The 14,042-nt window shown below is 40.4% G+C and overlaps 1 protein-coding gene across 12 annotated transcripts in view; it reads right to left on the bottom strand.

Moving 5' to 3' along the window:
• LOC120860387 (serine/threonine-protein kinase Nek11-like) overlaps positions 1-14,042 on the bottom strand; it is a 277,232-nt gene that overhangs the window by 204,688 nt on the left and 58,502 nt on the right. For all 12 annotated transcript variants that reach the window (XM_040236197.1, XM_040236192.1, XM_040236190.1 and 9 more), the window contains one exon: positions 11,320-11,485. In XM_040236197.1, the coding sequence (XP_040092131.1) occupies positions 11,320-11,372 (53 nt within the window). In that variant the 5' untranslated portion in view covers positions 11,373-11,485. The remainder of the gene's footprint in view (positions 1-11,319; positions 11,486-14,042) is intronic.

Raw genomic sequence — 14,042 nt, forward strand, 5'->3', positions numbered from 1 at the left:
GTTTCACAAGTTCTTATTAGAGTATCTGTAGGCCCGTTCTGTTTCCTTGACTTTGTATTTGAGAAATATTTAACGATAACTTTCATTGCTAAAGCAACTCTAATGAGAAGGTTCAAGAAGACTTTAACTTGAGCCAATATTAATGTTGTTCTAAGTCTATGCTGCTGACAGATAATGTTTTCCTTCACTAACATCATCCCCTTGAAAGTTGCAATGAAAGCCCTGATGTTAAATTCTAAGGTTTCAAAAATCTGTAACCCAAAATGTGCCATTTGATGGATTAATGGTCTTGCCTTCTTCCATCATCCAAGTTAACCAACATGAGATTGAAATGCCAAAACCTTGAAGAAATGAAGAGCAACTCAAATACAGTGTCTGAACTCCATCTTTGATTGCCATTAAAAAGTTTTAAATCTTAAAAGGACTTCATTTTAAAAGTTAATCTGTTTTTTTAAGTCATCAATAGAAGCACTTATATCCGGTTTAAAGGAGGGAGGAGAGCCTTCTCAGAGCCTGAGTACAATGCAACTGCAATGTTCAGCGCATACACAAAGGGCAAAATAATCTCAGAATTTCAGGGCTAGAAGCAGTTTGAAAAATTGTTCTGCCCTACTTCTTCATTTTAAAATGAAAGAGCTGCCCCTGATTAATTTTCTGGGCTGACATCTTAAGATTCAGCTCCCTCACACTCTACATCACTTCCTCACACTCTACATCTCCTTTAAATAATGTTCTGACACATCGTTCCAGTAGACCTCAAAATTTTGCATGTGTCAGACACATCCAAGTAGAATGTTTAAAGTGTATATTCCTGGGCTGTATCAACAGAGGCTCTGATTTGGTAAATTAGGAGAGGACCAAAGAATTCTGTATTTTTAACAAGCATCCTAAGTGACTTTGGGACAGGTTATAGACCACAATTTAAGAAAATGCTGTTAGATAATAACACAGATGGGCCAAATATCTCACCTACTAATGGGAACATTTTGTCCAATAGTTTGAAAAATTTCAAAGGCAAAGATGTATTTGAGAAAGTCAATGTTGAATAAGACTTTATAATGATATGCTTTTAAATTTATAAGTGGAGTTCATAAAAAGTGGGGAAAATGTCAAATCATGTTATGTTCTCAAAATAAGGAGACCCAGTTTCTAAATAGTTACTAAAGAATACCATGTAGTATCATGCTGTTTATGTCTGATAATATAACTGAGCACTCTTGGGTTTAGTTGCCAATTTTCTTTCAAATCCTTTTAGTGTACATTTCTTCCCACTGAGGTAAATGCATGTGAATTAGAATAAAATGGTACAACTTACTTTTTCTTAAGAAGTGACATGAAATAATGCTCTCATCTATAAATGTGATGCCAAAGTCCACATACTTTCTACTTTCAAACCCTATCTAGTCTATTGATAGAAAATACAATAATTAAATCATCATTACATTAAGACATATTTGTGTATTCAAATTGATACACATGTATTTCTGTGTCTATGCATATGCATGAATTATATAAATAGAGGTAGATGGCTCAGACGGTAAAGCGTCTGTCTACAATGCGGGAGACCTGGGTTCGATCCCTGGGTCGGGAAGATTCCCTGGAGAAGGAAATGGCAACCCATTCCAGTACTCTTGCCTAGAAAATCCCATGGACAGTGGAGCCTGCACCATGGGGTCACAAAGAGTCGGACATGACTGAGCAACTTCACTTCACTTCAAAGACACAAAACATAAGTGAAAAAAAGCCAAGGGAAGGAGCAGCTTTCATGTGCAACATGATCTGGTGAGCACGTGCACTGTGAGATGACAGCCACAGTTAAGTTGATTGACACATCCAATATCTCAGATGGTTCGTGTGTGCATGCATCTGTGTGTGTGTGTGTGTGGGTATGCACAAACATGTGTGTTGAGAGCACTTAATATCTACTCTCTTGACAAATTTCAGGTGTACACAGCAGTATTGCTAACCATGGTCATGCTGTACATCAGATTCCCCAGAACTTGTTCATCTTGTAAGGTAAAGTGTTATTTTCATATTTTGCACCAATTCACAAAGACAGGCTTGATTAGTGTGGCTGTGTTAAAATTTATCTTTAGTTTAGAGCCACCATCTGAAACATGTTTGGTTAGCACTGCTGATATGAACAATAAAACAATCCAACTATATTAATTCATGTCCAGGTAGAAAGAGATAATTTCACGTCTGGGAAGATAGGAACCATGAACTCTTTGATTGACCCCATTAAATATTAAAGGAGGAACAGGAGTAAGCCAAGTTAAAAAAAAAAAAAGAGCAGCTTTCCCTGTTCCCCTGTGACCCTGGTCCTGCTCTGGATGAAATCCAACATTCCAGACATGAGATTACCAGAAAATCACTCCACCTCTCCAGAGTCCCATTTTCTCATCTACAAAATATAAGAAATAAGAACAAAATTCTAGCAATCAGAATTCAACAACACATTAAAAAGATCATACACCATGATCAAGTGGGCTTTATCCCAGGGATGCAAGGATTCTTCAATATCCACAAATCAGTCAATGTAATACACCACATTAACAAACTGAAAAATAAAAGCCATATGATTATTTCAATAGCTGCAGAGAAAGTCTTTGGCAAAATTCAACGTCCATTTATGATAAAAACTCTCCAGAAAGCAGGAATAGAAGGAACATACCTCAACATAATAAAAGCTATCTATGACAAACCCACAGCAAACATTACCCTCAATGGTGAAAAATTGAAAGCATTTCCCCTAAATTCAGGAACAAGACAAGGGTACCCACTTTCACCACTACTATTCAACATAGTTTTGGAAGTTTTGGCCACAGCAATCAGAGCAGAAAAAGAAATAAAAGGAATCCAGATTGGAAAAAAGAAGTAAAACTCTCACTGTTTGCAGATGACATGATCCTCTACATAGAAAACCCTAAAGACTCCACCAGAAAATTACTAGAGCTAATCAATGAATATAGTAAAGTTTCAGGATATAAAATCAACACACAGAAATCCCTTGCATTCCTACACACTAATAATGAGAAAATAGAAAAAGAAATTAAGAAAACAATTCCATTCACCATTGCAATGAAGAGAATAAAATACTTAGGAATATATCTACCTAAAGAAACTAAGGACCTATATATAGAAGACTATAAAACACTGGTGAAAGAAATCAAAGAGGATGCTAATAGATGGAGAAATATACCATGTTCATGGATCGGAAGAATCAATAGAGTGAAAATGAGTATACTACCCAAAGCAATCTATAGATTCAATGCAATACCTATCAAGCTATCAACAGTATTTTTCACAGAGCTAGAACAAATAATTTCATAATTCGTATGGAAATACGAAATACCTCAAATAGCCAAAGCAATCCTGAGAAAGAAGAATGGAACTGGAGGAATCAACCTGCCTGACTTCAGGCTCTACTACAAAGTCACAGTCATCAAGACAGTATGGTACTGGCACAAAGACAGAAATATAGATCAATGGAACAAAATAGAAAGCCCAGAGATAAATCCATGCACCTATGGACACCTTATCTTCGACAAAGGGGGCAAGAATATACAATGGAGAAAAGACAATCTCTTTAACAAGTGGAGCTGGGAAACTGGTCAACCACTTGTAAAAGAATGAAACCTGAACACTTTCTAACACGATACACAAAAATAAACTCAAATGGATTAAAGATCTACACATAAGACCAGAAACTATAAAACTCCTAGAGGAGAACATAGGCAAAACACTCTCCAACATAAATCACAGCAGGCTCCTCTATGACCCACCTCCCAGAATATTGGAAATAAAAGCAAAAATAAACAAATGGGATCTAATTAAAATTAAAATCTTCTTCACAAAAAAGAAACTATAAGCAAGGTGAATAGACAGCCTTCAGAATGGGAGAAAATAATAGCAAAGGAAGCAATTGACAAACAACTAACCTCAAAAATATACAAGCAACTCCTGCAGCTCAATTCCAGAAAAATAAACGACCCAATCAAAAAATGGGCCAAAGAACTAAATAGACATTTCTCCAAAGAAGACATACAGATGGCTAACAAACACATGAAAAGATGCTCAACATCACTCATTATCAGAGAAATGCAAATCAAAACCACAATGAGGTACCATTTCACGCTAGTCAGAATGGCTGCAATCCAAAAGTCTACAAGCAATAAATGCTGGAGAAGGTGTGGAGAAAAGGGAACCCTCTTACACTGTTGGTGGGAATGCAAACTAGTACAGCCACTATGGAGAACAGTGTGTGGAGATTCCAAGCATCTGCCTGCAATGCAGGAGACTTGGGTTCAATTCCTGGGTCGGGAAGGTCCCCTGGAGAAGGAAATGGCAATCCACTCCAGCACTCTCGCCTGGAAAATCCCATGGATGGAGGAGCCTGCAGGCTACAGTCCGTGGGGTCACAAAGAGTTGGACACGACTGAGCGACTTCACTTTCACTTTCACTACGACCCAGTAATCCCACTGCTGGGCATACACACCGACCAAGGAAACCAGAATTGAAAGAGACACGTGTACCCCAATGCTCATCGCAGCACTGTTTATAATAGCCAGGACATGGAAGCAACCTAAATGTCCATCAGCAGATGAATGGATAAGAAAGCTGTGGTACATATACACAATGGAGTATTACTCAGACATTAAAAAGAATACATTTGAATCAGTTCTAATGAGGTGGATGAAACTGAAGCCGATTATACAGAGTGAAGTAAGCCAGAAAGAAAAACACCAATACAGTATACTAATGCATATGTATGGAATTTAGAAAGATGGTAACGATAACACCGTATGCAAGACAGCAAAAGAGACACAGATGTATAGAACAGTCTTTTGGACTCTGTGGGAGAGGGAGAGGGTGGGATGATTTGGGAGACTGGCATTCAAACATGTATAATATCATATAAGAAACGAATCACCAGTCTAGGTTCGATGCATGATACAGGATGCTTGGGGCTGGTGCACTGGGATGACCCAGAGGGATGGGATGGGGAGGGAGGTGGGAGTGGGGTTCAGGGTGGGGAACACATGTACACCCGTGGTGGATTCATGTTGATGTATGGCAAAACCAATACAATACTGTAAAGTAATTAGCCTCCAATTAAAATAAATAAATTTAAATTAAAAAAAAAAGAATCTACTTCTCTTTGAAAAAGAATGGGGGCATGGTTAGAGGACACAGGAGCCAATTTGAAGAAGCCCCACCAGCCAAAGCTGTGCCAAGTTAAGAAACAAAATAATAATGATAGCACTGGGCAATAACCCATAGAATAAAATAAATATCCATGAGTCCATACTGATACAAATAATTGAATAAAGACATCAATGGAAGGTAAGGAATGATGGGATAGCTCTTTCTAACAGAAGAACCCTAATTAGTAAATGTAGAAAGAATGAGGAAAATCCATAATCAAAATTAGGCAAACATAACAGTAAAGCTGCTGCTGCTAAGTCACTTCAGTCGTGTCCTACTCTGTGCGACCCCAGAGATGGCAGCCACCAGGCTCTCCCATCCCTGGGATTCTCCAAGCAATAACACTGGAGTGGGTTGCCATTTCCTTTTGCAATGCATGAAAGTGAAAAGTAAAAGTGAAGTTGCTCAGTCATGTCTGACCCTCAGCGACCCCATGGACTGCAGCCTTCCAGGCTCTTCCGTCCATAGGATTTTCCAGGCAAGAGTACTGGAGTGGGGTGTCATTGCCTTCTCCGAACAGTAAAGCAGCTCCAGGCAACTACCACTAAAAAAAAATGCAAATATCAGGGCATGAAAGTTTGAAAAGAAATAGGATGGAAAGTTTGCTCAGGGAACCAGGAGAACAAGATGGGGTAATTTTCATGAATAAGAGCACCCAGCTAATGGCCTGAGAGGAAAACCACACCAACCAGCAGGGCCCACCAGATTCCTCCCTCACCAGCTCCCCCCTCCCCCTCCCCGCCCTGTTCACAGCTGAGCTTCATCTTTGCTCAGTGACCCATAAACGCTGACCCAGTTTTCATTTATGACTCTGCCTTTCTGTTTCTACACTGGCCATCCTCCCTCTTTTGCAGTTCTTTGCCCTGGCAGCCCATTAGATCACCTGGAGAGCTTTCAAAAGTCCTTCTGGGTTACCCCAGACCAATAAAATCAGACTTTCAGGAGGAGGGCCTCAGCCCTCAGGAGTTTTGAAAGCTTTCCAGATGATTCCAGAGTGCAGCCAAGGTTAAGCACTACCACTATATTGATATAATTTTTATTTAGCCATGTTAATATCACAGTGCAGGAAAAAGACAAGTCCAACATTCTCTGCTTTCTGGCAAAGTGATTTCAACATATGACAGACAGAAGGACGCAATATTTAATCTTTTACACATCTGCACTTGACAGAAATAAGGTGGAAAGCAGCTGGAAGCAAATGGTTAAGAATTCGTCAAAAGGAAAGAAATTTCCTGAGTACTAACTTCTTTGTGGCTCACTACATGGGTTCATGATGTGACACAAAAATGAATGAGAAAAAGATCGGTCCCTCACGCTGAGAGTCGGAGATGGATTATACTATGTATAATGTGCTGAGTGTCACCCAGCTGAAACGCTGTGAGAGTCAGGGGTTGAGTGAGGGGTGATTTTCAGCCAGGAAATAACAGGAGTCTTTGTAGAGGGGGTGGCATTTCACAGGGCCTGGGAGGATGGGTGGGAAGTGAAAACTTGGAGCCAGGAGGAAGGATGTTGTGAAAGGGCAGAGATAAAGAGGTGTGAGACTGTGGAGAGGAGGCAGGGGACAGCAGGTAGTCCCATTTCCCAGGCTGGAAGAGAATAAAGACACTAATATTTGAAATATTCTGTCACTTTTGTAGTTTAGGTACTATTCCCCATTGAAGATTTGGTTACAACTTGACAGCAAGTTGTGAGAATCAGGTTATTTGCTTTTTACATTCATAACTGGTCTTCCCTGGTGGTTCTGTGGTAAAGAATCTGCCTGCAATGTAGGAGACTCAGGTTCAATCCCTAGGCCAGGAAGATTCCCTAGAAAAGGAAATGGCAACACACTCCATTATTCTTACCTGGGAAATTCCATGGACAGAGAAGCCTGGCAGGCTATAGTCCCTGGTGTCACAAACAGCCAAACACCATGTTGAACTAAACAACAACACAACACTCACAACCTGATGTGATGAGTCCAAAGCGTTGGGGGCCTTGTGAATGCATTAATATGTATTTCAATCTTGAAAGGCCTCAGATTAAATTACAGAGGAGGAAACTTGGAGATTAAAAAACACCAGCTATTTCAATGGTGATAACATTCCCTATGAGGTACAAGTTTGGCCATCTGCCATTTCCAATATTATTATTTTGCCTCAACAAAAAGAGGATAATACCAGGCTTCTGTGAGTTAAGATGAAGTTTGGGTGTGAAGATGAGAAATATCTCCGTTAGCAAGGAGAAATAGCGACCCACACGTCGTCATCCCTCCCAGTCATGAGTGCCTGCTGACAGCTCAGCAGGTGGAGCCAGGAAGCCCCGCAGCTGTTCCCTGGCTGCTGGCCAAGGCCATTACCATGGCAACGCCCCTGGGGTGGGAGGGGCAGCTTAGCCTGTGAAACCACCAGCATTTAAAAAGTAACACAAATGATCCTGGATTGGATCCTGCGGGAGAAAAAAATTCCTATAGAAATGTCCTTTTTACAGATATAGTTGGGACAGATGGGCTCAATTTGAGTGTGAATTGTGGGTTAGATGGGTGTTTCCCAAATTTCAGTGTGCTTCAGGCTCACCCGGTGGGCTTGGCAAAACACAGATGGCCAGACCCCACCCCCAGAGTTTCCAGATTCATTATGGCTGAGGTGGAAGCTAACAATCTGTGTTTCTCACTAAAGATTCCAAATGATGCTGATGCTGCTGGTATGGGGTCGCACACTGAGAATCACTGTATGACACACTGGCATTGCATCAATGTTCATTTCCTGAGTTTGATCTTTTTACTGTAGTTTTGTTAAGGAAATATCCTTCGTCTTAGAAAACACTCACAGGAGGATTTAGGACAAAGGGGCAATGGGTCTGCAACTTACTGTCATGTGGTTCAGGAAAAAAGTAGATAGGCAGATAAACAGAATAATAAAGCAAATGTGGGGAACAACAACTGGTAAACCTGGATGAAATTAAAAGACGCTTACATCTTGGAAGAAAAGTTATGACCAACCTAGACAACATATTAAAAAGCAGAGACATTACTTTGCCAACAAAGGTCCATCTAGTCAAGGCTATGGTTTTTCCAGTGGTCATGTATGGATGTGAGAGTTGGACTATAAAGAAAGCTGAGTGCCAAAGAATCGATGCTTTTGAACTGTGGTGTTGGAGAAGACTCTTCAGAGTCCCTTGGACTGCACGGAGATCCAACCAGTCCAGACTAAAGGAAATCAGTTCTGAATACCCATTGGAATGACTGATGCTGAAGCTGAAACTCCAATACTTTGGCCACCTGATGCAAAGAACTGATTCATTTGAAAAGACCCTGCTGGAAAAGACTGAAGGTGGGAGGAGAAAGGGACAAGAGGATGAGATGGTTAGATGGCATCACTGACTCAATGGACATGAGTCTGAGTAAACTCCGGGAGTTGGTGATGGACAGGGAGGCCTGGCATGCTGCAGTCTGTGGAGTTGCAAAGGGTCGGAAATGACTGGGAGACTGAACTGAACGGAACTGAAATTTGGATGGCGGATATATGGGAGTTCACTGTGTTTTGTAACATTTCTAGTAGATCCAAATTACATTTAAATTAATAATTAAAAATTAATGCAAGGAAAGAAAGTTATAGTTTATCATCAAGACCTGTTCAATATGGTAGCCACTACCTACACATGGTTATTTAAATAAATTTAAATTAAATAAAGTTCAACATTCAGCTCCTCAACCACACTAGCCATACTTCATCAGGTGCTAAAGAGTCATATGTGACTAGCAACTACCATATTGGACAGTGTGAGGAGCCGCATTAGGCATTACCGACAAAATGAAGGCACGGCCCCAGCCCCCTCTCCTCATTCCACAGGCACAGTCCCGGGATGAAGGAGTTAGCTCTTGTGATTCTGACTTGTTTCTTCCTTTCTTTGGTTGAGTTGGCTGGAAAGAATGTTAAGGTGCTTATTGTTCTTGAGAGAAACATGAGAAAGCACAAAGCCTTCTACAGTTGTGCCCAGAAAATAATCTATAAAGTAACCACTGACATTTGTTCAAGGATTTTTGCAAAGAATGTCCCAGGATGAGCATATAGGCCACAGCTTGAGGCCATGGGAAAAATTGTTATCTGAGACCTGTTTGTGAGGGAAATGCTTATGGCAGAAGAAGTTTGCTGAGTTTAGGGTTTAGGAATAATTAAGAATAGTCAGAAGCCTGTTTAGGAGATAGTGAGCTTAGATACTAGGGGCAAACAGGATTTTAAAAGACAAGAAATAAACTGAGGAATACGGTATGTGGCCCAGACATAAACACAAGTTACAATGTAATCACAAGTAAACACGATTCTGAAAGAATCGCTGAAGCAGGAACTCTGTTTGAAGGGCAACAATGAGACAATAATCTGGGTGAGGGGAAACTGAAAATGTCAAACCTCTGACCTAATGCTTTTGAAAAAGTATAAAAGAAAACCTGATACTTGAAATAAACATGTAGTCCCGAACCTCGATCCAGAGGCTACATCATTTCATGCCGACACCGCTTATCCCTTCAGGCTGATCCCCTGGCTGCTGGAGCTGGACTCCGACAGGACAGCACAAATATTGAGCATTACCATCATCACACAAAGTTCCACCAAACAGTTCTTACTACAGTGAAAAATATTTTACAACTGAGAAAGTCTCTGTGGAAAATTAAGTGTGCTGAAAGCAGCAGCAGAGGTAGCAGTAACAGTAAAAGCAATGGAAGTCAGTTGTTTCCCACAGAAGGTAGTTTATTAACTGAATGGGGCAAAAAGAAAACATGATTAAATTATGGCTGATGGATCACAGTGTAGCTACATTTGTAAATCCCTGGATTTTGCATGGATCAGTGACATAATTGCTGGAGGAGGTGTTCTTAGCCATATTCTGAACACCTCATCATTTTACTGATTTTCTTAACAATCCATTGGATGAAGGAGAAATAAGCACTTAAATGTTCTGGTTATTTTTCTTTTTTTTCTCCTCCTTCTCCTTCAAGCAGAGGAGGAACAAGATTTGATGGGCAAACTCCCAGCAAGGCTGTGCCAGGGAGACTGTCCTGAAGGGGAATAGCTAAGACCTGGACAGTATCAAATTTTCAAATATTCTAACTTGGCTACTGGTTTCATTTCGCATGACACACCAGCTACTGTGTAAAGCAAATCAAGGCTGAGTTTTGTTGCTATCTTTACTCCTTCCAAGTTGCTTCTCCTCCCTCTTCTTTTCTGTATCTCAAATACCCAGCACTCTCTGAGCCAAACAGGCCTGCCACCCACTCTAAAGAGCAACTTCTTTCTTCCTAGCATCATTTCTCTTGGGCTCCAGCAACACCCAGATGTTGAACTGAACACATTCTAAACACAAGATTTTTTGCTGCATTTGACTTATGCTAGCTCTCGGAATGTTCTAGGAGATACTTCCTGAGCAGGGTCAAGTTTGGATATTCTCTTTCTGACCCAACTCCTGTAACTCCCCTCTCTCTAGCTTCTCAGGAGTGAACACACAGACCCACATTACACTGCACCTTGCCAGCCCCACCCCTGGCATCTTTCTCAGCAACTTCATACTCACTTGGGGCTCAGTAAAATGCACAACTATTATCACTTGGGGGAAACATGGAATGGCAGGGAAAACTGCAAATACCTGAAGCCATGAATCACAAGTCAGTTAACATGAGGACTTTTCATGGGGAGAATGAGCTGTATTCCGACTTCCAAGTTTCCATTGGGGAAAATGAAGCACAGAGCTAGAATCCAGGACTCCGGCAGTATCCCTCTGCTCTGTCCAGGCCTCTGTTATGGCTTGAAATGTCCATCTAATAATCGAACCACTGTAAGAGGCTTAAGTATACACGCCCCCAATCCACACACACCAAAAAAATGCTGGATCCTTTTTATGCAGCAATTCCTCCTTAAGATACATTGATTCTGAGTTTTCCCCAAAAAAGAAACCCTTGGTCAGAAAACAGTTTGCCAGTTACATAGAGATGACCACTCTTAGCAGCAAGACACAATATCCCAGGTAATATTTATATTCACTTTGTGGCTGGCTCATTCAACTTTCTGAGATATCTCTTCCTTTTTACTATGAAACAGATTTTTATTAAGACTTCAAAACCAGAAGAAGAGTCTCACCTCACAGTACTCTGTGATAATGCAGAACTTATCCTGCTCCACAAAGTTTGCATGGAACTTGACAATAGCTGGGTGATTCAGCCTGGAAAGGAGCTGGGCCTCCAAAGTGGCCTGCACAGTCTCATTTGGATTGAGTTCTCCAATACAGATTTCCTTCAGTACCTTTCTGCAGCAAAAAAAAAAAAAAAAAAAAATTAAATACATTTAGAACTAAAATAAAGAAAGCCAAGCGCCAAAGAATTGATGCTTTTGAACTGTTCTGTTGGAGAAGACCCTTGAGAGTCCCTTGAACTGCAAGGAGATCCAACCAGTCCATCCTAAAGAAGATCAGCCCTGGGTGTTCATTGGAAGAACTGATGTTGAAGCTGAAACTCTAATACTTTGGCCACCTGATGTGAAGAGCTGACTCATGTGAAAAGACCCTGATACTGGGAAAGATTGAGGGCAGGAGGAGAAGGGGACGGCAGAGGATGAGATGGTTGGATGGCATCACCAATTCGATGGACATGGGTTTGGGTGAACTCCAGGAGTTGGTGATGGACAGGGAGGCCTGGCGTGCTGCGGTTCATAGGGTCCCAAGGAGTCGGACATGACTGAGCGACTAAACTGAACTGAGAACTAAAATACACATTTAATAGATATGAACAGTGGTACAGGACCATCTAATTAATGCCCAGGCCATAACCTACTCAGAGGTCTGCTCCAGCCTGTGACTCCTGGCGACCTGGCCTGCCTCTGTCCTGGTGGGGGCCTCTGCACCTGCCTCCCTCCCCTCTGCTCAAACCAGCGGAGACAGAACTAAGCTTGAGTGGGCATGGCCGAGGTGGCTCTCCCTCAGCCACTAGGTGTCTCCATTTCTCTTTGTGTCTCAGGACATCTCTATTTCTGTCTTTGTCTCTTTGTATATTACCTGCATCTCCTTATCTGCTTTCCTGTTTCTGTCTGCTTTTCTATTTCTCTTGCTATTCCTATCTTGGTGTTTCTCTTTCTCTCTCACACACTGTATATTAATTCATATATATGTGTGTGTGTGAATATAATTATAAAATCTGTCACTGTGTTTCTGCATCTGATTCTCTTTTTGACTCTCTCCTTTCCTCTCTGACTCTGCATATAAATACACATGCTTCTCTTTGTCTCTCAGCACTAATATTTTCCAAATCAACTCAATATCAGCAGAATTAATATCTATTTATTTTCTTTTTAAAACTATCCTTAGCATATCATACTTTATTTAGGAGTATTCAGGAGCTATCAGTATTGAGGAGAAGAAAAAAATATAAAAACATTGACAGATGTATTCAAGCATGTATAAATGGAACAAGAGCTCATCATCTCTCCAATTTATTAATTTAAAATTTGTGATAATTAATGAGGAGTGGACCAAAACATTATCTCTTCCCATCTACCGAAAGAAAGACTGATGAGCAAACCAATTACAGTGCCACGGTGTAAACAGATTGCCAGGGAGAAGCACTTTAACACACCAGTTATATGTGCAGACAGATTCCACTGATTAGAAGTGAGCCTTAGCTGTTCATTAAGATAAGTTCTGTAGGACCTGTACTAGAATACATTTTGTAGTAATGTTATTTAAGAGTTTCTACCTATGCATATTAATGAAAATATATTTATAGTAGAAACTCTTAATTAAAGGCCCTATAACCAAATCCTAGATTAACCAGTGCTCTGCCATCCTTTCTAACAGATGCCCAGGGATGCCTTTGTTTGTACTGGGGATACTGCAGCCAGCAGGCACTCTCTGGACCACCTTCCAGTTGAGATATGTGTTTACCCAAGTCACAGCGTCTATTCCCAAACTTGTTTGTGCCACTTGTACCCAGTATTATAAATCTGTAACTTAAATGTGACAAACTGATGAAGGGTGAGTGAGTGTTGTTTCTGCTAGAAAAACTAGGTCAAATGTTTACCACAATGGTTAATAATGACAAGTTGCAAAAAAAATTGCTGTTAAGTAACTGTTAAGACAGTTTTAATACATTCATTTAAAAATGTAAAAAAATCTAGCATTCTGAACTGAGATTGCTAAATTTTCACTTCATTTTAAAGAAGGTAAACTTAGAAAACTTAACCAAGTATATGCAAAAAAGATGAAGAGACCTCTCATGAGAAGATGTTAGACACTGGCTGCACATCAAAAAGTGAGAGAAAATGTACAATAATATTTTCCTTAAATTGGGTATAAATGTTTTAGTTATATGGCATTTCATCATTTTAAAGTTATTCCCTTATATAACCAAGGACCACCTCCAGTCACATCAGACAGGGGCTATCACATGGGTTTTGTTAGGTCTTGAACACCCTACCAGACCCCTACTTGATAATGGAGTGGATTCTAGAGAAATTCTTGCTTGGTATTGTGTTCTATAGAGAGACTGTTCTAGCAAGAATTTGGCTTAAAATGACCTCATGTTATTAAGAGTGGCATCTCAAACTGTTGGTATAATAAAGGGGCTTGAAATGATGGATGTAGCTGTCTTCCTGTAATGCCTGAAGATGGTGAAGCTGCAGCCAAATGACATCTGCATGGTGTTTTTCCAGTACTCACCATGTCCCAGCCAACTTGCAGTTGTAAAAGTCACAGTGGTTAAAATGCATGGCGATACAAAGTCACACACAAACCTGCAATATTCTCTTACTGGGAAGGAACAAATGCTATCAAAAGCTTTAAGATACTTACTTTTTCCTTGCAAACATCAACT

Source organism: Oryx dammah, unplaced genomic scaffold, assembly GCF_014754425.2.
Source record: "Oryx dammah isolate SB20612 unplaced genomic scaffold, SCBI_Odam_1.1 HiC_scaffold_11058, whole genome shotgun sequence".
Taxonomy (NCBI): Eukaryota; Metazoa; Chordata; class Mammalia; order Artiodactyla; family Bovidae; genus Oryx; species Oryx dammah.